This window comes from Maylandia zebra, linkage group LG20 (genome assembly GCF_041146795.1).
Source record: "Maylandia zebra isolate NMK-2024a linkage group LG20, Mzebra_GT3a, whole genome shotgun sequence".
Classification (NCBI taxonomy): Eukaryota; Metazoa; Chordata; class Actinopteri; order Cichliformes; family Cichlidae; genus Maylandia; species Maylandia zebra.
In genome coordinates, this window is record NC_135186.1 from 28,378,615 (window position 1) to 28,401,031 (window position 22,417).

The 22,417-nt window shown below is 39.1% G+C and overlaps 1 protein-coding gene across 2 annotated transcripts; it reads right to left on the reverse strand.

Annotated features, from left to right (window-relative positions):
- Positions 1 to 636: 636 nt before the first annotated feature.
- Positions 637 to 22,378, reverse strand: zgc:162200 (protein bicaudal D homolog 2). 2 transcript variants are annotated; one of them, XM_004546346.5, is made up of 10 exons: positions 22,205 to 22,378; positions 19,953 to 20,288; positions 17,454 to 17,666; positions 17,124 to 17,276; positions 13,957 to 14,469; positions 12,153 to 13,019; positions 11,378 to 11,557; positions 7,691 to 7,842; positions 5,083 to 5,422; positions 637 to 3,148 (listed from the first exon to the last, which is right to left on the reverse strand). In XM_004546346.5, exons 2-10 carry the CDS (start codon positions 20,202 to 20,204, stop codon positions 3,143 to 3,145), a joined length of 2,676 nt encoding a protein of 891 aa, XP_004546403.1. In that variant the 5' UTR covers positions 20,205 to 20,288; positions 22,205 to 22,378; the 3' UTR covers positions 637 to 3,142. The 2 variants fall into 2 exon arrangements, with proteins under 2 accessions (XP_004546403.1, XP_004546402.2); XM_004546345.5 differs by lacking the exon at positions 22,205 to 22,378 and adding an exon at positions 21,659 to 22,097.
- Between the last annotated feature and the right edge of the window lie 39 nt (positions 22,379 to 22,417).

Here is a 22,417-nt window from a genome sequence, read left to right on the forward strand (position 1 = left end):
TATGTGGGGCATGCTCCTGTTTCCATAGGAATTGAAAGACTTGAATTAAAAGAAAGAATTGAAAACAGCTGCAAGGCACTGTTAATGAGATACACACAATTAATCACCAACAAGTGTGACCATCTCTATAAAAGCAGAAGTTATGGCAGTTTGCAGGACTGAGCATTACACAGATCAGACTGTGCACTTCTCAGAGAAACTGCAAAAAACCCCCAAGAGCGACAGCTTTGACCCTACAGAGTGTTAGCAATGACTTACTGCATGACAGCTTAATTAGGGAAAGACTGAACAGGTATGACTTGTTTGGAAGGACTGCCAAAAGAATGCATCTTCTCTCTAATTAGAACAAAGCAGTATGGGTTAGGTTTGTAAAGTTACATCTGAAAAAAACAAGACTTTTGGAGCAATCTACTGTAGATGGACACCAAAATGGAGACATCTGGCCACAATGCCCAGCATCACATATCAGCACAAACATCTCATACCATGACATGGTAGTGTCAATTCACAATTCAACTACAAACTACTGAATTGTGGGGTGTACTTCGTTTTTCACAGGACTGCACAGACTCCTTTTCCCCATAAGTGCAGTATAAGAAAAATACCAAAGTCACTCACTCAAAACCACGAGCACTATACGGTGTTGGCTTGTTTTTATTCTTCATGACAAAAGTGGATAGAAGGTCAATGAAAGGTCAACTTTGCATACACAAAAAGTTGAGGACCTCAAATGTGTTATGTGGAGTGTGTGCTTGTCAACAATTTACACAGAATGCAGACCACATAAATACAGTTAAAATATTATACAAGAGTGGCAATTAAATTATACACACATCTGCACAGAGTGACTTAAATCAATGTACAACCTTCAGTGTGAAAATGACATTATGTTAAAGTATTTTCACTTTTTAGCCAGAGTGTGTGGACATAACTTCAATAAATAAATGGAGGAGCTAACCCGGCAGTCTACAATCTTTGATACATTAGGTCCAAATGTATTCAGAATATTAAAAGAAAGTTCAGTAGTTGTAACAGTTGTCTAAAATATCAATCAGCTAATTTTGATTCATTTAAGTTATTACTTAATCCTTAATGAGGTAACATGATTAATAAATACAAGGCATGCCAGCTAAAAAGTGAAAATATTTTACCAAAATGAGATATCACTTTTTTCAGTACTAACACTGCTCAGTGAGTTTATTTAAAATAATTAAAACATAAAAAAAAAATACAACTACAGTGTTGAACTTTAGCCTCTATTTAGAAAATGTGACTTTCTGAAACAGCAGACAAGACCAAAATCAAGGCACAAAAAACCAAAACAAAACACCAGCTAACCAAAAATAAAACCTCATCAGCAGGATGCGGCTTCTTCTAGTAAAGAGGAAAGTTGAGTTTTAGTAAGTGTCAACATTTTCTAGTATTAATTTCTCCGTTTTCAAACAGCTTTTCCCAAATGCAATTGAAAGGACCACGATTGGTCGTGTTAAGTCAGTTTAATACATTGTAAGTTGCCTTCAGTGAAAAAAAGGTGAGGTTACAGTGCCAATGTCAACCTGTGCAATGCTGTCTTCAAGTCAAAGTCCATATATCATACTGCTCTTTAAGCAGTCCCTTTAGAGGTATCAAGTGACACATGTACATTTACATGCTATTCTTCATTGCAAACCTTTAGCAAAGCAGTGTCATGTCTGAGTTCCCACACACTTTAAATGAAGCAGCTTTTTCAGATTTATTTATTCTTGATTCTAAGCCATAATGTGCAAATAGATGCAAACTTCAATGTAATGCTTTTTAAATGATCGGGTATCAGTATTTATTTCTACTTTCTATAAGCAGCAACCCCAGCAATACCTGGTATTAGCATTTCAAACTGAAAACAACACATGCTGTAGAGAAGCAGCCTGCTTGCTGTGGATGATACTAGGTTATTACTATTCATTTATTTTGGTGGCACAAAAAGCATGATGACATTATGCTATGAAATACAAAACACGAATATTGTTGATTAGCTGTTCAAAGGAACAAAGAGAAAGCAGATATCGAATGGAAAATGTTGTCACAGTAATGAAGAGAAATGACAATGGAGGATTTTACTAAAAGGTTTAGGGGAAACCAGGCCACTTTGTTCTAATGATGTAAGACAGTGACTTCCAAAATCTTCTTATATTAAGAGATGCAAATATCTGTTGTAAAATAGCTGCAGCCAGCCATTGGTAACGGAAAATGAGGCTAGGTTTCAAAGCCCAAAGCCTTAAACAGTAGATTGTATACAGGCACTGTCCTGACTTGGTCTGCATAGTTTGCGAAGATGCACATTACAGATTTCCCAAATCATGCATCTCACCACTCAGTGTCTGAACTGAGGTGATGAATGTATGGCTGATATTTTCCATATGAAATGTCATGTTTACTGACCTCTCTTTAAAGGGTGTGCCTGAAATCTAAGAACCAGAAATGGCGTAATAGAAAGAGCATGTAACTGCACCACCAGTAAAAGGAAGAATCTCAAGACAACAATAAGCTCTACTTTTAAGGTAAGACTATTGGTAAGGCTGCAGTGTTCTATAAAAAACTACCTGGGAGAGCTACCACAGATCATCTAATGGTTTACCAACACTAAAGACGCCAGATGGGCCTGATACATCAAGCCAGACTAAAGGCAAGAATGTAAGACATAGAGCCTTCAGAGAACAGATCATAGCCTTGAATCAAAGTCTGAGGACAGTAAATATTGTACAAGGAGAGTCTCTGAAATAAATACTGCCAATGGTTCAGTACAACACAAAGCCTTGAACAGGACCAGATGGAAGTTGGAACCACTTTGGACAACACAGGTAATGACTTCACAAAGAAATGAGCAGCACATTTGTCTCTTCATCCTTCTTCGGGCTGCATGCAGGCTTCTCCACTCCAAGCAGAGAAGACCAAAAGGGTGGGATGAGAGTTTTTTTTTTTTGTTTTTTGTTTTTAAATACTTTTTTTTCCTGTCCATGGTTCTGTTAGGTAGAGTGGGGAATGTAGCATCATATCTGGGATGGACAGGATGTCTCAGGTCAGGGAAGGAGGAGGGAGCCAAGGAGTCAACATGAAGACAGGTCCTTATGGAGAAGAAGGGTTTTGGAGTAATGGGAGGAGTGTTTCAGCGCTACAAAGACAAGGTGAGACAGAGACAAAAAGGAAAAAAATATTTAGTCTGACTTAAGAACTTTAAAAAGTTTAGTGGAAAATGGTAAGGGTAAATTATAAGGATAAACAGATCAATACAACATAGAGCACAAAAGGTTAGCAATTTAGGGGTGATCAGTTAAAATAAGCAAAAATCTTAACCAAACTAAACACTAACCCTAAACTAAAGCTGTGCAAAAACAAGATTGTTCAAGATAAAAGCAAGCACTGAGAAGGTATTTGATCAAAGTTGTTTGTTTGGTCTGTTATGCAAACAGCATAACAATTCACATGTTAGGAAATATGAAGATGAAGTCTTGGCACTGTAAGTACGCTTTCAATTTTGGAAAAGCCTTTTTAAAAACTGCTAACATTGAAGCATGTGTTCTTTCAGTGCCCTCTAGTTCATTACTAGCACTGTCAGTGCGCCCCAGGGTGGCTGTGGCTACAATGTAGCTTGCCATCACCAGTGTGTGAATGTGTGTGTGAATGGGTGGATGACTGGATATGTAAAGCGCTTTGGGGTCCTTAGGGACTAGTAAAGCGCTATATAAATACAGGCCATTTACCATTTCATTGATATCAATGATAGTTTATTAGTCTCTTATTTAAAACTTGTTATAGAGAAACACTATATGGACAAAAGAACTGGGCTCTGCACACACTGGACTTACAGGAGCTGCTCAGTAATGGAAACCATTGGCATGATGATCCCAGTACACAGTTATTTTGCTGAGGTTAATGCCAGAAGAGGTTTGGAGCTCGTCAGTTACTGAGTCAACAGAGCATTGGTGACTTTTGTATGCTGTGTTGCTCAGCACTCAGTGACACCACATTTACGTGGTCAACCACTTTGTGACTGAGTTGCTTTGGTTCCTAAAAACTTCCACTTTGCAAAAATACCACTTACAGCTAATTGTGGAATATTTAGGAGAAAGGAAATTCCATGAACTCACTTGTTCCAACAGTAGCAACTCATCACAGTTTCTCAAATGTTTGAAAAGGCAGACTGCATGGTTGGGCTGGAATTTACACTCCTGTGGCAATGGGACTGAAAACACCTGAATTCAGTGTGGGTCCAATACTTTTGTCAATATAGTGTGTAAACCAGTTCGATAGCTTAGATCTGCTGGCTAATTTACGTTTATTTTTTTATTGTCTCCTTGATGATTTAGAGTGTGAGCTCCGAGCCCTAGAAGATGTAGCTTTATTACCAGAGCTCTTACTGGCATTAGTGTACAACTCCTCTGTGTTTCTACTTGTAGATGTAAATGATCTTTGTCTAGACTCTCTACAGATTCCGGTCATCCTGGTTCTACTTGCTGAATTGTTAACAGAGTGTGATGTGACTGCCTGGGCCCTTGACGGACTTGAATTGAACTGTGCAGAGTCTGACAGATACGTGTTATGGCATGCTGCTGCTGCTTGTACAGAATTAGACCTGCGACCTGACTGCTTTCTCCTCACAGAAACATCTGATTTAGGGTTTAGAGCATGATTTTGTTGGCTTTCACCCCATGCTTCACTGGTGTTAGCATACACACACACCGTTTTAGAAGAGGTTAGTTTATCTATAGAAGAAGAAAACAAAGAAGACTTCAGTCTGGCAGAAGAGGCAGGTACAACGCGAGTTGTGATGAAAGTGTCCTGACGTAAAGGGACAGAAGCTCTCCGGACTGATGCTCCCTTTTTTGATTCACTTACAGGATACATTTTAGAGCTTAAATCACTGTTCACAGAACTGGTGGAGCCTTTATAGGTCAGGGAAAAACCACGATTCAACTCTGTGTTACAAACATCACTGACACTATGACTTCTAATAAAAGTGGCATCTCTTTGGAGACCCTTGCTTCCGCGTGAGCGGCTGCTGGTTTGGCTGGAGTTGTCAGGATAAAGAGAAAGAGGGGTTCTTACAGGGCTTGTGTGGAGGCTTCTAGTTAGAGATCGCAGGTGGTGAGTAGCAGGAACGGGGCTAGACCGTGGACTGCTCCTCAATGGAGGCCGGGCGGGACTGCTTCTGGGGCTCCGAGGGGCACGGCCTGACTTGGTAGCAAGCTCTTTGGCCCGAGAGCGACGGGGGCTGCTGTTTAAGCTGTGTGGAGACATAGGGGCCTCCAGGTCCTCCAAACGTTGAGTAAGAGCCAGCTTCTGCTGGATGGCCATACGCAGAAGAGAATTCAGTGTCTTCTTCTCATCCTCAGCAGCAGCTAGCTGCCTCTGCATCTCATCCAGCTGGGTCACATACTGATCACACCTGAGAGATGCAACATGCAGCAAGAAATAAAGACAGAGGCATAGAAATACATGCTTCACACTAGGGCTGCTCGATTATGGCAAAAATGATAATCACGATTATTTTCACTGAAATTGAGATCACGATTATTTGACGATATTTATTTAACCCTTTAAGACCTACTATAGAACCAAGTCCACCAGAGCTTATATTATTTTTTTTACATGCTGTAGTGCCATTTGTGGGAGCACTTCAAGTTGCTATATATCAATACAACTGTTATAGCCCATATTTTAATAATATGTATGCATTAAGTCCATAGTAATTACATAAATTGCAAAAAAGTGCAATAAACTACAAAAAAAAATTGAAAATTGCTTTTGTTTTGTTTACATATATTTCTACTTGGAGAAATTTAAGAGGTTTATCCCTCAAAACTTTAAATACAATAAAGTTGCAAAAAATAGTTTCCCACCACAGGAAATTTATTTTGAGTGTCTTCATAGTTTTATTTTGGAGATACAGCAATTTTTATATACTGCAGGAAAAACAAAAAACAATCCTATGATGCAAATTTGCAAAGAAAACAGCAGGTGCATCATTTCACTGTGGGAAGTGTTACGAACAGCTGATAGGAACGGCGAAGTGTGTTTCTGGAATATTATGTTTTTGTTCCTGCAAGCGCTTTTTATGCAATTTTTGCAAAGCTATATGTGGAACGAAACCGTGACCGAGGACAAGCTGATGGCATCAGATGTAAGTACAACTCCTCCGGTTTCATATGCAAAACAAATTATTGCGCTAGCTTACATGGTTCAGGTTCTACAGGGATTTAAAAATAGTTACGCAAAACGGAGCGTGCTGCTCTGACCGGCTTTAAAGGGTTAACAATGACTTTTAAAAAATAATATAAAATAGTGTGCAACACCACTGAAGTTTTTTTTTTTTTAAACTCTCTTTTCAACCAACGACAGTCACTCTCCAAATAACTTCTGCTTAGCTTTCCGAGCTTCCCTCGGGTCCTCTTAATCAGTGGTCTCCAACCTTTTTTGCGCCACGGACGGTTTATGCCCGACAATATTTTCACGGACCGGCCTTTAAGGTGTCGCGGATAAATGAGGGAGGGGCTAATAATCGGCTCAGTCATTTTTAATGATCGTTGAAAGCCCAGATCGTAATCGTGATTAAAATTCGATTAATTGAGCAGCCCTACTTCACACGACTTATAGTGTGTTAAATGCAAACATCAAACACCAGCAGGGATTGCAACTGAAGATTATTGTTATTATTGGTTAATTTTACAAGCTAACAAATCATTAAAAATATCACAAGCTATCACAAGTTACAAAAGCAAAACTTTTTTCCCACGGATTATTTTTTGTAGTTAAAATAAATAAATTAACATTGATATCAAACTGAGATAAATAATGTTGGAAAAGCTTCAATTCATTCATTCACTGGCAACCGGGAACGATGCTAACTGGAAAATGTAAGTAAAAATATGTTTAAAATGAGTACGGTAATACACCCTTATTTTCATATATTGTAGAGATGCACTCATACTAGCTATCCACATGATGGCTCCACTGAACCTGATTCTAAGCAAATATCTTTTTATAAAGCTGTAATCTCTATCCTATTGGAACAGACAGTAGCAGCCCTTCATTACTGGCTCTTCTTCAATCCTTCTTAGGGATAACAACTGTCTGGAAAGGGCCTAGACGGTCTAATACATGGCCAAGAACCTTCTCAGGGCACTTTGGCAACACATAACACAATCACCAAAAACAGAAAAATAATCATTAGTGCACTCATACAAATCCCAAATAAAAACACCGCAAAGAAGAGGTTAGTGAGTCAAGTGTTATGATCTGTATGTTTAACTCTTAACATCTTCCCCTTGATAGCATGGTGGTGTTTATAGTCAAACCCATGTCCTACAAACGTTAAAAGTCTTTCTTAAAGGTGACCTTGCTTGATCACCCATCAGCACAGGGCGAAGCATGTGGTTTGTAATCTTCACGTGAACTAGTGGATTGCCCATAGGTGTAATAAGCATGGTAAGCTCATTACACGAGTGAAAGCAAAAGCTGTACCTTAGCAAGAGCACAACTAATAAGCCTTAAAACTACTAGTACAGAGCCAAATACAATCCAGTTTTAAGACATTTTAAAGCAGTTTTTTAAATGTTTGTTTCTTCTAACTTTATTAAATATATGATTGTGTTATATTTGTCCTCCCTGAGTCAGTAATATGTTTTGCTTCAAATCACATGAAATGAAAGCTTACCGGCTGGCGAACATGACTCGAAGAGAAGAGAAGGTGGCAGCGTCCTCCTTCAGGGCTTTGAGCTCATTTCGGAGCTTCATCATGGTCTCTGACACCATACTCTTCTCCGTCTCATACTTTGTTTTCAAATTGGATAAGGCCAACTCTGCAGTCTGCAATAACAAAAATATTATTTAGTATCAAAATGGGGTTTTAAAAACACATTATGATCTGTTGCTGGTATGAAAACACATTATTTAAAATTATGCACTTCTTTCAAAACTAGGAATACTCTGGAGACACTTGCATGCGATAATAAATGCCGGCCAAGAATTTAGGGTCAAATTCCTTAGATTTGAGTAGCTTCAGTGACAGCTCAACTGTTCCTGTCCTATGTGACTACAAAATTTCCTGTTAAACAGCAATCTCGGTCAGAGTTTTAAAGATCAATGAAAAGAAAAATCACTATTATGAAGAAGGCACAAAATCAACAATATGACTCTATAGTTTAAACACGCTGTATCTTAAGCAAATAGTTTGTTCTAAATCACGTTTGCCCCACTAATGGGATTGCTTTTTACTTATCTGTTCTCCAAATACAAATATCAGTGTAACAATCTCATGTGTAAATGGTTTGATTACATCAGAGGCACCAGTGGACAGCTAACGTCAACAGACTTGAGAAGGAAAACTATTGTCAGTGACCACTGGCCCATCAAACAGATTACCTTAAGTGTGCGTGTGTGTATACAGGACTGACTGTTCAGGTAATGACAGAAACAGGTCATGCAATGCTGAACATAGCACATCAGAGGAGAGGTTGAACTCTCTTTCCCTCTTCCCTTTGTGCTATGTCACATCAGAGGAGAGGCTGATGTACTCAAGGTGCACAATCATGTGGGTCCAGGGGACTGTCTAGACAAGACATTGATGAGACAGGTCACCCATACTGCTTATGTGAGATTATGGATGGATAATACTCCTGCAAAGTGAGTTATATAACAAGCACGTTTGGCGTCTCCAGTTGGACTGGTCAGTGCTTTCAGCAACATGCTCTCTCACTTGACCTAATTCTCAGTGAGCAGACAATTTCCTGAAGTACTTTTATATGGGGAAATGCACAACATCAATATAGTTACAGGATTATTTTATTATTGTTGGCTGTATCTGTGAATAGCAATTGTTTTCCCAACTTTTTTACTTACTCAACCTAACGGGAAGTGCTATGTCAAACATTTTTTAATGTTATGTTTGCTTTAAATTTACTTGGAGTTGGCACCAAAGTAACAGACAAAAGTAAAAGCAATAGTTACTGCGGCTGTGTGTTATTATAAACGAGGATAAAAATAGTGCGCATGAACTTTGCAAAAAGCAGCTTGCACATCAAAGCTCAGCAATCAACTCAACACTGAAATCTTTTCACAGCAAACTTTTACTTTAAGTGTCATGTTTACTGTCATGTTTACTGTCACCAGCAACTTTGAAGTTGCTGGTGACAGTAAACACAAAACCAGCAGCTTTGTCATAATAAGAAAATGGTGTGTTAGAATGAATTTATTTTGCATAATCAATGATAGCAGCAATGCTTGTCTGGCTGCTTACTGATACTTAAGTGATGGTGTGTCTGGTACGGTTATTGGGATTTACTGCCAGTCTCCGGTACCAATCCCTGCTTATTATAATAAGGCTAAGCAGAATGCACTCAGTGGACTGTGGCCAGTTTTAGTTAATCTAAGGATTTGTTGAAAAGCAGATAAAATTTCACTCAAGATTTTCATTGGTTGACTAGAGGCCTATTAAGGGCTCCAACATACTTCTATGGTGATCCTACACATAACGTATAATTGCATTCCAGAATTTCCAGTTGAAGTCAGAAATCTGAATTCCTGAGTTCCCAGTCACAATTTTTCAAAGTCTGAGCATCCCCACCAAGCTTGACTGAACAATTCAAGATGACAGCAATAAATGTAAAGTTAAAAGGTAAAATTGTATAACTTGCAATTTGTTCTGTCACTGCTGTGTATTCATGACTTGCTAATGAAGCCATATGCATAGCTCTGACACAGCACAGCGCAAAGAAAAAAAAAAGTTAGTGATGCATGAATGACTCGATCTTGCTAAGAAGCAAAACAAATTCAGCAAAGCAATGAGAAACACCGAGTATTACTGGAACACACTTGACTAAGGAGTTACGTCATCCCCAGCTTTGACGTCTGACTTCTGAGATAAACAGAACACAGCATTAGGACAGCTGTGCAGACCAAGCCCTACATGTCGTAACTCTTTACTGTCACCAGGGGGCAGTGTCAGAAACAACTAAGTGAATTTATAAAATATAAAGAGTTGAAGCAAAACAAAGTGTTAAAAAAACAAACAAAAACAAAAAAATGTGTCCACTGCAGTCACTGTCTCTGATTCTTGAGCTGAATTTGTTGATCACAAATTTTTTGTCCTCTCACACTTCTCTTGCTTGTGGCGAAAGCAACTCTCAGACACATAACTAGTTGTACCATAAATTACCCCTAACAAGAGATGACAACTCTTTTATCTTATAACTTATATCTAACACAGACTAATGGTTAAATATTAGCAAGGTTAATTTTCAGACAATCTGTGTAAACCAAGGTAGCTATTCTCAAAATTATGTTCATATAACAAAACAAAAACAATGAAGCCTGCCTTCTATGAGTGAAAGTGGGAAAGTATAGGAAAGCTTGATTTTAATATCAAGCAGCAAAACTACAAACACTGACCTTAGACACAAAAGAATTAAAGATCAAATGACATTAGTTGGCCTCAATTCTAAACAAGGCACATTCCAAGAGACCTTTAAGCCCTTTTTCCTTTAGTACTTACTTGGATCGGCTCAACTTGGCTTGATTTGTTTTCATTACAATCGAGTACCACCTAATATGTGTGGGGTCATTATACCAACATAGCCAATGTCCTGTGATGCCACTGACTAACAAATTGGTGGCATGCAGTCTGTTGACGTCACATTTTAGAAATGACTCGGATCGCTTGGAACCCCAGCCAAGTAGATAGTAAAAAAAAGTCCCTGGAAACACTTACTATGACCTAATGGAAAACCCTAAAAACTGCATCAAGCCGTGACAATCAACCCGAATAGGTACTAACTGATAGGGGCCATTACTTATTCATAAATGGGACATACGACTTGTTTCGGACAGTGAATGAGCTACGGTGTATATCAAGGTGCTTTACAGGTGAGGTTAGTATAACTGTCAGTGGTGACAATCCTGCTAAATGAGTTTTTCTTCTGTTAAACAAATAAATTATTTAAATTATTTCTTTTAACATGTATCAACAACCTGACATACACAGGGAGGATGAGATGAAGGCGAAAAAACAGAAAGAAAATGCTTATACAAATGGCATTTGTGTAGATTTAAAGACAAATAGTTTTTCAATATTTGGCATGGTGTTTGTAAAAACAGGTTTGTCAGAGTAACAGTGGTAAGTGTGGAAGTTATGTCAATGCTGTACATGAGAATAAACATGACTGGTGACATAACACCATCTACATATATATGAATGGGGCAGTAATTGTAAAGACTGTAGCAAAGGGCTGGTGCCAAACAGCCGATACACTCACAACTTCAGCTCCTTCTGAAGTAACACTATACTTCCCTTCACTGAAGATAAAGACAAACATTACAACACAGATACTTGCTTACTGTGACCTACCTGTTTGTTAGCCTTGAGAACAGTCCTGAGGGTAGCAATCTGTTCTCTCTTGGTACTCAGAAGAGACTTGAGTTTTAACACTTCCTCCAAGAGGTTTTCATTGTCCCGCTCTGCCTCTCCACTGCTGCTTAGCCCTGAGTAGGGCACTGCACCCCTCTGACGACAAAGGTCCACTGCCACCTGAGAGAACAGAGACAGATATTTATAAGGGTTAGCACAGTTAGTCTGGCAAATAACATTTCTTATATAACGGGAACAACATTTTGATTTAAAAAAAAAAAAAAAAAAATCAAAATCTTTATCACGAAATGATCACATTTCTTAACAATAACACTGAAGTGGCAGGAATAAATCTTCAAACATGTAAAAGAGGATTTATTTTTTGTTTGAGAATATGCACTTCTCTAGTTAATGAACTTGTTACCACCCTGTCTTTTCTTTCGGTGTAATGGAGGTTACAGTTCTACTCTGACCCCTGATAAGCCGCTACATTCACGCCCACACGTGTCACTGTAGCCCATGCCAGGCACTGGATTTGTGCAGACATGGGACCAGCTGAACTCTGTTAACAGGCTGAGCAGATTATTAGGTTCAGTGAAACATTTGTAAAGGAGTTAAGGATTTTACCCAGAATAAAAGTTTGTTTTTCAGCATTAGGGTTACAGCAAAAAAGTTTGAGAATTTGCACTGGTTACAAGTTTTAGTTCACAAAGAACTAAGTAGTGTTGGAGTACTACATTAATAAATGTCACAAGAACTACACTTTTTGTCTTACCCGAAGATGTTTTATCTGGCAACGGATGACTGCTACTAAGTTGCGAACATTGGAAGGGTCCCTGAAATCTAGGGTGGGGGATCCAGGGCAGGTAGGAGAGTCTCCACTGGTTACAGCACTGTCAACTTCTCCCATAAACTGCAACGCTGCAGCTTTCGAAATGAACATGTCATTGGCTCGAGTCTTCTTTTGGACGCTGTGCTGGGAATAGAGGTGTGATCTTCTGGCGCTGCCTCCTGACCTGGCACCATCACGATAATAGTCCAGGGTGACCCGTTTGGGAGTAAGGTTGTTGCATACACAGATGTGGTGATACAGGTTGGACAGCTCCTCAGAGAAGGCCAGCAGCTCTTCCTGAGCAACACTTAAGTGCCCTTCAGAATCACTTGCCACTTTCCGTGTTGCTCCAATCTCCTTCTCCAGCTCACTGATGCGCTCTTGATCTTGCTTGCTGGACTTGATACACTGACGGATTTTGTCAGCCAGCTCCTGGGCCTCAGCCCTCCAACGCTCCTTCTCTTGCTTGTATCTCTGCTCCAGGGTGTTATAACGTGTTCCTGCCTGAGACAGTTCATCTCGCAGCTTTAGAAGCTCTTCGCTAGCCGCGCGCATACGCGCTTCCAGCACCTCCTTGCTCTTGGTGTCTACCTCATAGTCAAATACAGCATTGCCACCATCTTTTTCTGTCTCATTATCTCCTTTGTCATCCACCTCTTGGCTTTGTTGTCGACTACTCTGCACAGCTTCCAGCTGCTGGGTGAGAGAGCCAACCTTGTCTTCTTGCTGACTGAGTGCCTGTCTGGACATTACCAGCTGCATCTGCAGTTCCTCCACCTTGCTAGTCAAGCTGGACTTCTCTCGCTCTGCCTGGATGTACACACAAACATAACATGAGAAGTCTGTAATTATTAACATCAGTTCACAGAACAAGAACAATACTGAATGTTGATTAATTTCAAAACAAAAAGGGAGGTTATAAATGTCTGTGACACACATTTCTCCCCCACCACCTTTACTCATTATAAATTTTTAATGTCAAATAGCGACATCTGTTCAGTAGGAACTTTCAAACCCAGCCTCTTGATTTAAGTGCACCATGAATAATATATTTACATAGAGAGCAATGACAGCTCAAGACATTCTTCATTTCCTGAAGTACCCTTTGGTTTATGAAGCTTTATCAGGTGGGAGCTGGAGAAAGTGCTTGATGGAATACACAATATATATTAATGCTCCTCCTCCATCACAAAACGGATGTGGTCTAGAGCAGGAAGTGGCAGAGAGCCCTGCTAACAGCTTAGCGCACAGACTAAATTGTATATCCTCCTTACTTAGCCAAGCCAGATAACAGCTTTCTATTTTACATATCTACAGTAAATAAACTGTCTAAACCTTTTAAAGGCTTTTAAATTCATATATAAAAGGTCATAAGAAAGCAACATAGGGTAAATGCTTAAGTAATTATCAAATTATTGTGTGTTATTTTTCTTAACTCTGTTAAGACTATTAATGGGCACCCAAGCATCTGAGAAACAATGATACCCTAAACCCTAATTCTACTTTTAGTGATACTTGAAACTGACTGTGATGGCTATAGAATTACCACACTAAACTAATGATACTTCCATACCCAAACGTTTGCAAATTCTCGTTACCTCTGTACACAATCCATAAAATGACTTCATTCTCTTAATAACATGTAGGATTGAAGTTACTTTTTTTTAGTTCCTTTTAATCATTTGTCCTCAGTGGGATACCACAAAGAAGCATTTGAAAAAAAGGTAAGTGTTTTTCTGTTGCTCACCTGTAGGAGCTGCTGCTTTAGTTTCTGACTGTCTGAAAAGTGTAGCTCACTCAGCAGGTCTGCGACCAGTCCAGAAGCAGGAGCACGAAGTACATCACTGTGGCGTGGGGTGGAGTAGCGATGGATGAGGCCGTTACTTTTGGAGCCACCCAAGTGAGGAGGGTTAGCAGAACTGGAAGAAGATCCAGGACCGTTATTAAAACCGCTGTCCTGATTCTCATCCCCATCCTCCCCTTCACCCTCTCCACCCTGGCCCTCTTCCTGGCTGTCATCCAGCTGCTCCAAGTGGAGCTCCAGGTTCCCCACAGAATCAAAGGGGTTAAGGGTCAAGGCAGAGAGCTCCCGCCGCAGACTGTTTTTCTGCTCCCTTTCCTCCTTCAGTGCTTCAAGGGCCTCATCCAGCTGCCTCTCTGCAATCTCCCTCAGTCTTCCAGCTTCCTCCAGCTGTCCTCGCAGCTCCTCCTGCTCCTCGTTCTTCTGGGTCAGCTCCAGCTTAATTGATTCAAACTCAACCTGAAATAAGATTAGAAGCAGGACAAGAAGACTTTCTTTGTTACTTTATTCAGCTCATTTAGTATGAATGGAAATTGTATCCCTAACATGCAAATACACTTATCACTGCATTTAGCAAAGTTACACTCACAACCAGACAGCTTCAGTAGGCAAATGAAAACTACACTGTCTGACTTCATAGTCACCCAAACCAATAATTTTATTATTGCTATAGCATAGTTTCTTCCCCTCTGCTGTTGGACACATGAACAATAACCATATGACTGTTCCCGCTACTAACACATGACCCTACGCTGTGTTCACTGCATCATTCCATGTTTGGCACTGATCACCACCTGCACTCATGTATATATCTTTCAACGTAGCACTCTTAATTCTTATTCTCATGTATATATCTCATGTATAGCTCATGCACATATCTTTCTATGTAGCACTTTTAATTCTTATCCCTACTTTTATTTTTTTTCATGTCTATTTAAGTGCTATTTATGACACTATGTTTGCATTGAAGCACCGCAGCAATTTCCTAATGTTGTAAACCTGCTCAACATTTGGCAATAAACCCCTTTCTGATTCTGATTCATAAATGAACAGTCAAAATAAAGTGGATAAAAATGTATCCATTTAGGAATTCTAATAACAATGTTTGCTGGGCTCTTGCTAGAAACACAGTAGCTTTTAGAAGCTTAACTTAAGCTTAATTTATAACAGTATGTTTGCACTGAAGCACCACAGCAATTTCCTAATGTTGTAAACCCGCTCAACATTTGGCAATAAAACCCTTTCTGATTCTGATTCTTTCTGATTCTGACATAAAGTACACATAAAATAATGCATGTTTCTTATAAATAGCTATAATATAACATTGAAATTGTCCTTCTATGATTGACAGGCTAAAGATCAGTTAGGGTACATGTGTTAACATCAAAGGGCCAAATCTGTACAGTCATGGACAATTTTTAGTCTGGCATGGATATCATTTTAGGTTATTGAGAAATTCTGGTCTGCCAGGCTGTAGCTGTGGTCTCTGCAGGTTAAAAGCTTGCTAACACAGAATGCAACAAAATGAAAGAAAAAAAAAAGAAGAAAAGTTTATACTGAGGGCAGACAATTTCAACCAAAGCAAGAAACTGGACAGCTTATGCTTTTACCAAGTGTAAAGAAAGGCCAGTGTATCTTTCTCAAGAGACATAAAATGTCTCTTGAGAAAAAACACAATTTGCAGCATTGCACTAATGTTTGAATTAAAATGAATTATTAAAAGCCAAGCTAACACTAGTTCTCAAGTTCAGGCTGTTAAAAAAGGTACTTATTTGGCTATATGGTAGCTTACTACAATAGTAAGACTAATAATTGGCTAGCTTTTATGTGGACCACATTATGTGTGAAAAGGCCAAATGAGACATACATTTTGGACTCAAAGCATGTCCATCTGTCCCTTCATGCGATTCTCATTTTCCAGTGTGTCCCTCAAATGAAAATGAATGTGGTTTCATTTAAAAATTATATTCCAGACAGAGAGATACAGATGACAAAATATTTTCTTTCAAAGTCAACTCACAGGTCACATACATTTTTCCCAAATCTAGTACTGACAGAGATGTGTATGCACATCAAGCAGACTTGGAATAACTGCTTAATACAACAACCAACATGAAAAATTTACATATAAGTACAGTGTCTATGGAGCATTTTCCAAAGCTGTGCTTATATTTACAAAATATTCTCACATAAAATTATTAAAACAAAAATATCTAAATTCTCAGGGCACATAATGTCCTCTAGAATGTGAAAAAATAAATAAAAAACACAACATCCCGAAATATCTTGAGAAACATGAAATAGTTACACTGAAACATGGTTGCCATGGTGCAACACACAGCTATAATTACACACTTTCAATCACACTGCATTACAAATGTTAAACTGGCTTTGGTATTCGGCTTTCAGTGGAAGCAGGTTTTATGGGAATATACTGTCTAATGAAAAACACAGGTAGTTATGAGATGAATAGCATGTCCTCTGCTGTGGGAGCTGCTTCATTTGGTGAAAAGAACAACACTATTCACCCGGCAACTAGACTGTCCAGTCTGTTCACCAGCAGCTTTTTTGTTACCGTCCTTTGAAGTTTTGACAACAAACATGTTGTGTGGTATAGTGTATTTGTTTACCTTCCTCCTCATGTGTGAAGGTGGAGGAACAAAACCTTACTGAATTATTTCTCTTCATTTCTCCATACGGTTGGAGATTAGGGTTATTGATAGAGGAGAGAGATGGGCAGAGCAAGCGAGCTCTGGCTTTGGGCATTATCAGGTTTAGCTAAAACCCTCGCAGTTACCCCACCACACTAGTCTACTTCAGGTAATTCAGAAACTCTGTAACAAAGGTAACCTGCTTTTCTGTGTCACCATGCTCTCTGGCCCTAGAAATTCTGAACACTACTGTTTCACACATCCATGTCTCCTCGTCAGCCCCTTCCTGCCCCTTGCCAATTTTTTAAAAAAATGTTTCAAATTTATGCAGCAGATGGGACTCAGGACATATAGAGTGGAGATGGGGGTTGTTTATCGATTTATTTCATATTCTTTCAATAATAAAATCAATAAATATAATGTTATACAAAAATGATTGTGTGAAGGAAGGTGACAACTGACCTGGTTTTCCTTGAGCACAGACACCTGCTTTTGCAGAGATATGTTCTCTTCCTCTAGCTCCCCATTGTCTTGCAACTGGCGCAGCTCACGCACTTTATATTCCTTTATTTCATCCCTCAGGTGGCCTTTCTCTGCCTCAAGACACTCACACTCCTGTGGAAGAAAATCCACAGTAAAATCAGTACAAAGCACAGCTTAACATGCTTAACTGTCAATTACATATCATATACTGTTAATTCTAGGCTAGAGAACTAATATTTTCTCCAAAGGGATTTAATTTTTATTTGCATTTATCACGAGAAGAGGGAGTACTGAATGAGTACACCATACCTTCTTCAGCTGGGTGGAGAGCCCCCCAAGTCTATCAATCTCTGCGTGGGCATTGCCCAGAGCAAGGCGTGCTTGCTTCAGCTCTGTCTGAACTTCCTCTATGCGCGTTGCCATGGCAGCCTCTTTACTGGCAGTCTCCTGTAGCAGGCTCTCCTCCCGGCACTCTCCATCAGCAGCTGCACGTTTCTGGCTGCTCACAGAATCTGCAAATGCCTTAACACAAACAAAAACTGATAAGGACAGCTCTAAAACACTATTTGACACACTATTGTGTTACACATAAGGGGGGAAACAATAACATTTGACCCATATCATTATAAAGATAAGAAATGTAAACAATGTAAACAAAGGAGAGGAAATTGCACTTCTCTGTCAGTTTTCAGTGGACATTAATCACCTGAGACCTGACTGCAATGAGGAAATAGCTGATATGGTTCTGTAACCTTGGACCTTAACAGCAATTTCCACATCATTTTTGCAGTTCTGTTTGTCTTGCCTTATACTATGACCCTAATAGATTACAGTTATCTAGCAATAACATGCATTTTTTCACAGCGTGCCACAACCACAGACCTTGACACACACTATGCACCAATAAGTGCTAATGAAAGAAAGATCACATAAGGGTTTTAATGAAACAAACAAGCTACTAAACATGCCTAAATGATCACTAATAATATGGTTACATAATGACCAGCACAGGAGCTCAACCCTGCCAAAACCTAAATGGGTAAATAGCCAAAAATAAAAAAGGAGGTTTACACTGATTTTAAAAATAGCTGAAATCAGAAACAGTACAGCACTTAAATTTATATGGCATTATAAAGCATCCCAGCTGACCACTTTTACTGTTATTCTTACAGATAAATTGATTAATATCAGTAACTACCCATAAGAAGGATTTTTTTTTTTTTTAATTTCTCCCCTTTTAATTTGAACAGGCAGATGGAATAACTGCAAAATCAGAAATCTGCCCACATGACCGGACTTAGTTTTATAGGATTAATTTCTTACATAAATCAGTATTTAAAAACCTGTTCCAGTAATACCAAATACCTTTGTGGGTCTATAAGTATTTGTGACAAAATTTACATTAGGAAACACTTGTTAAAACATTCTTAATGTGCTAATTATTCTTCAGTTTTCTGTATGGAAACAACACTGCATTAATCAGTTATTTTAGCAGAAATTCAGTGGCAATATGAAAACGGAGTCTAATACAGTTTTTGTACCTTTAAAATTGAGATTCAAACGATCTAGTAAATATGGTCAAGTCAGTGTTACTATACAATGGTTATTTACTTAACCCCCCCCCCACAATGGTGGAAAGTGCATTGTTTATAATATGAAAAGCCTATGCATTATTTCAATGTATCTATGAAAGGCATGGTTTAAACATAATCAGAGCTTTGCTGTATTGGCCTGATCTTTTATCTTGAATATCCTGCTCTGACCATATTAAATCCTTAATGCTTTAACATAACGAATCAAAATCAGCTAAATTTAGACATCCAAATTAACATATGTTAATAGCAACATGCTGACTAACTGGATGCAAAAACGTCATAATCAGTTAACACTCTTCTCCTGCCAACATCAAATGACATGTGAGGCAAACCTGACTCAACATGATCACAAGACAAGACATTCAAAGTATAATATTAGGTCACAACTGTAACAGAGCTGTTATTGTTTTATCAGAAAGTGAGAGCTACAAAAAGACAATGACGGAATGAACAGGCAAATTCATGACATAGTCCACTGGCACGTGTAAAAAAAACAAAACAAAAAAAACCCTCAACCATGGTATCTTTATAGGACTGCAAGACCGCAAGGCAGCTCCTCAACTATGAACTATAAAATGAATAAACTTAGAGAGATTGTGCTTATATATAATAGCAGCAATTATGGTGTTGATGGCATTTAAATTATGCCTATAATAATGTAAACCCGTTAAACCTGATAATTATAAAATACAATTTTTGTATGGTGTCCATTGTTTCATGATTTTAATACCCTGCAAAATACAAGAGTTCTGTTTATTAGACCATTACTGTGAAAGCTTACAACGGGAAATGCATTTCATTGCGCACATTTTATTATATAAACAAAAGATCACACAGCAAGTATGTGATATAGGAAAACTACCTGGAAACCAGTGGAATGATGACCTCACAAGCTTACAAGGTAAATATGGTAAATGGACTGGTGTTTTTTTAGTGCTTTTCCCAATCACACAAGCACTTTTTTCTATGCTTTCCCTATGTAAGTGCTTTCTATCTAACGTTCACACAGATTCATACTCTGATGAATGCATCAGAGAGCGAGTTGGAGTTAGTATCTTGCCCAAGGATATTTGGCATGCAGACTAGAGAAGATGAGGATCGAACCACCAACCTTCCAATTAGTACGTGACCTGCTCTACATCCTGACCTACAGCCACCCCAAATATATAAATAAACAATCTAAAAAAATAACATATGCCTTAGGTGCTCCTACCTCTTTGAGCTGTTGTAGCTCCAGTTTGAGAGATTCATGCTCTTCTTCCAGCTGTGTGTGTTTCATCTTGAGGGCAGCACTTTCCTCCAGCACCACCAGACCGTAGCGGGCTGCCTGTAGCTTTTCCTCTGTGGCCTCTTGAAGCTCGAGAGTCAGCCGCATCACTTCAGCCTTCAAATCCCTGCTCCCCATCTCCGCTTCCTCTTCTCCCTCGGCCATTGCACCTGCTGGGTCTGCACCCGCCTCCAGCATCCTTACTTAGTCTCCTGCTTGTCTGCAAATGTTTTACTGAGACAATTGCCTCCTTCACTCCTCTGCTTTCATTACGCCACACCACTACGGCAAAAGACAAAGAACATGGTTACATAAAATACTTGGAGATAGAGGTTTTTGCATAAATTGTAGTGTGACACTAATGGAGTAAACTGTAAGGTTTAACTTTGGGATTAGTTTAATGGGATAAAAGTTTTACTAAAGCTTTAAAGACCAGGAGAAAAATCTAAGAGATTAAATTAAGATCTAGTGCTGAAAGGGCTGCATTATCAGCTAGAGTGCTTTCTGATTTTTATTTTATTTTTTTGCATGATTGTCACACGTGATGTTTCAGATCATCAGTTTCTAATACTAAGAAAGATAACACAATAAAAATAAAATGCCCCTTTTGGTAAATCATATGTATTATTATTAAAATAATAATACATAAAATAATCACTTGAACAGAACATGTCTGACAAAGTGAATTAGGAAAAGAGATCTGGTGAACCTTCCCCCAGGAGTGGTCATCCTACCAAAATTACTCCAAGAGTGCATCAAGAACAACATCTGAAGAACAGCAGGTCTGGAGGGGGGGGGGCAGTTTTCAACAATAAGAAAGAGGCTGGGCAAAACTGGCATCCACAGGAGGGTTCCAGGATAAAAAAAAAACCCCATCACTGACTAAAAAGAACACAATGGTTCATTTTCAATTTGATCGAACCATGAATTCTGCTTACTACCACAAAATTCTGAAGGACAATATCTGACCATTAGTTCATAATAGTCCACTTAAGTATGGGAAGGTTTTTGAGTGGCCAAAGTCCAGTCTTAAATCTGATTAAGATGTTTTGGCATAACTTTAAACAGGCCACTCATGCTTGAAAATTACTCATTGTAGCTGAATTAAACGATTTCTGCAAAGAAGAATGACCCAAAATCCCTCCACAATGATGTGAAAGACTCATTGCCAGTTACTGCAAAGTGTGGCACAACCAGTTATTAGGTTTAGGGGGCAATTATTTTTTCACACAGGGACAGATAGGTTTGGATAGCTTTTCATAGCTACTGGTCCTTAATAAGCTAAATCATCATTTAAGAACTCCACTTTACATTTGCTCAGATTTTTTTTTTTTTTGGGGGGGGGGGGGGGGTCTAATACTAAAATGTGTTTGATCTGAAACATATAAGTCTGACAAATATGCAAAAACATAAATCAAGAAACCGTTTTTCACCGTCTAAGAAATGATTTAGACCTAAAACAAACAAATTGATTACTGAGGTTTCCTCACATCCCCATAATTAACAAAAACAGGCTTAAACTTAAATGCAAGAGGATGCTGATGCTATAAGAGTAGCATCGACCAGTCTTCATCTTTCACACTACGCAAATTACTGCTAAACACTTGAAACAGCTGCTACACGACCAAGGCGCGGAAACAACATATGTTTACTTCGACCGGCCTGGGTGGGGCAGATTCCCACGATTTCCTCGTGTCCTCTTGTCTGACCGAAGATGGAAACACCAGCCGCTGGTCGTCCCGTGCCAAAGGATGTAGCTGCGAGTTAGTCATGAAACAAGCATCTGCTTCCTCTACGCCAAGAAACCGGTTCTCCGTGAACATGCACTAAGAGCTTGCAATTGAGAATATTCGCTATGTTTAAAAGCAAGAGGCTATTAATCAGATAAAACACATATTGACAGTAGTCAAAGACCACAGTGGAGTAACGTGGAAATATGACACAACTAGAGACAGCTAGCAGCACCAGGTTTAATCTAACGCTGATGCAGATAGCGAAACGGACTTTCGCTAGCTAGATAGCTTCTTAGCTTTGCAATTTCACCTTCCTACATAGCCTTAACCGAACGGACGCCAACAGTCTAACCGATTAACTAACTAACTAACTAACGGGGCTTGAACACTGTTGTAACAAGAGCCGGATCCTATCAGGCAAGCTAATTAGCCGGACAGCCATCATTAGCCTACCTACATACTCACCCTATGGCTTTATCCCAAAGATGGCACTCGGTGGCTGCTCGCAAACGTTAGCCTTGCACGTCCAAATGGAGCTGTCTCTCTTAAAAGCAACAGTTGCTAATTACGAAACAACAGCCAAGGATACCAACAGCGGCGGCAGCAGCAGTTTCCCTTCCTCCCACCAGTTCCTCCACCCGTTTCTCCTCCCGAGGTCGGGTGTCAAACGCGCGCCGA

Coding starts and splice junctions, on each gene's coding strand:
- zgc:162200 (XM_004546346.5), bottom strand. CDS start 20,204: ATGCTGGAGGCGGGTGCAGACCCAGCAGGTGCAATGGCCGAGGGAGAA. Junction 17,277..17,453: donor TCTCCACCCAGCTGAAGAAG/GTATGGTGTACT, acceptor TTTCTTCCACAG/GAGTGTGAGTGTCTTGAGGC. Junction 7,843..11,377: donor TTCTCAAGGCTAACAAACAG/GTAGGTCACAGT, acceptor TTGTTATTGCAG/ACTGCAGAGTTGGCCTTATC.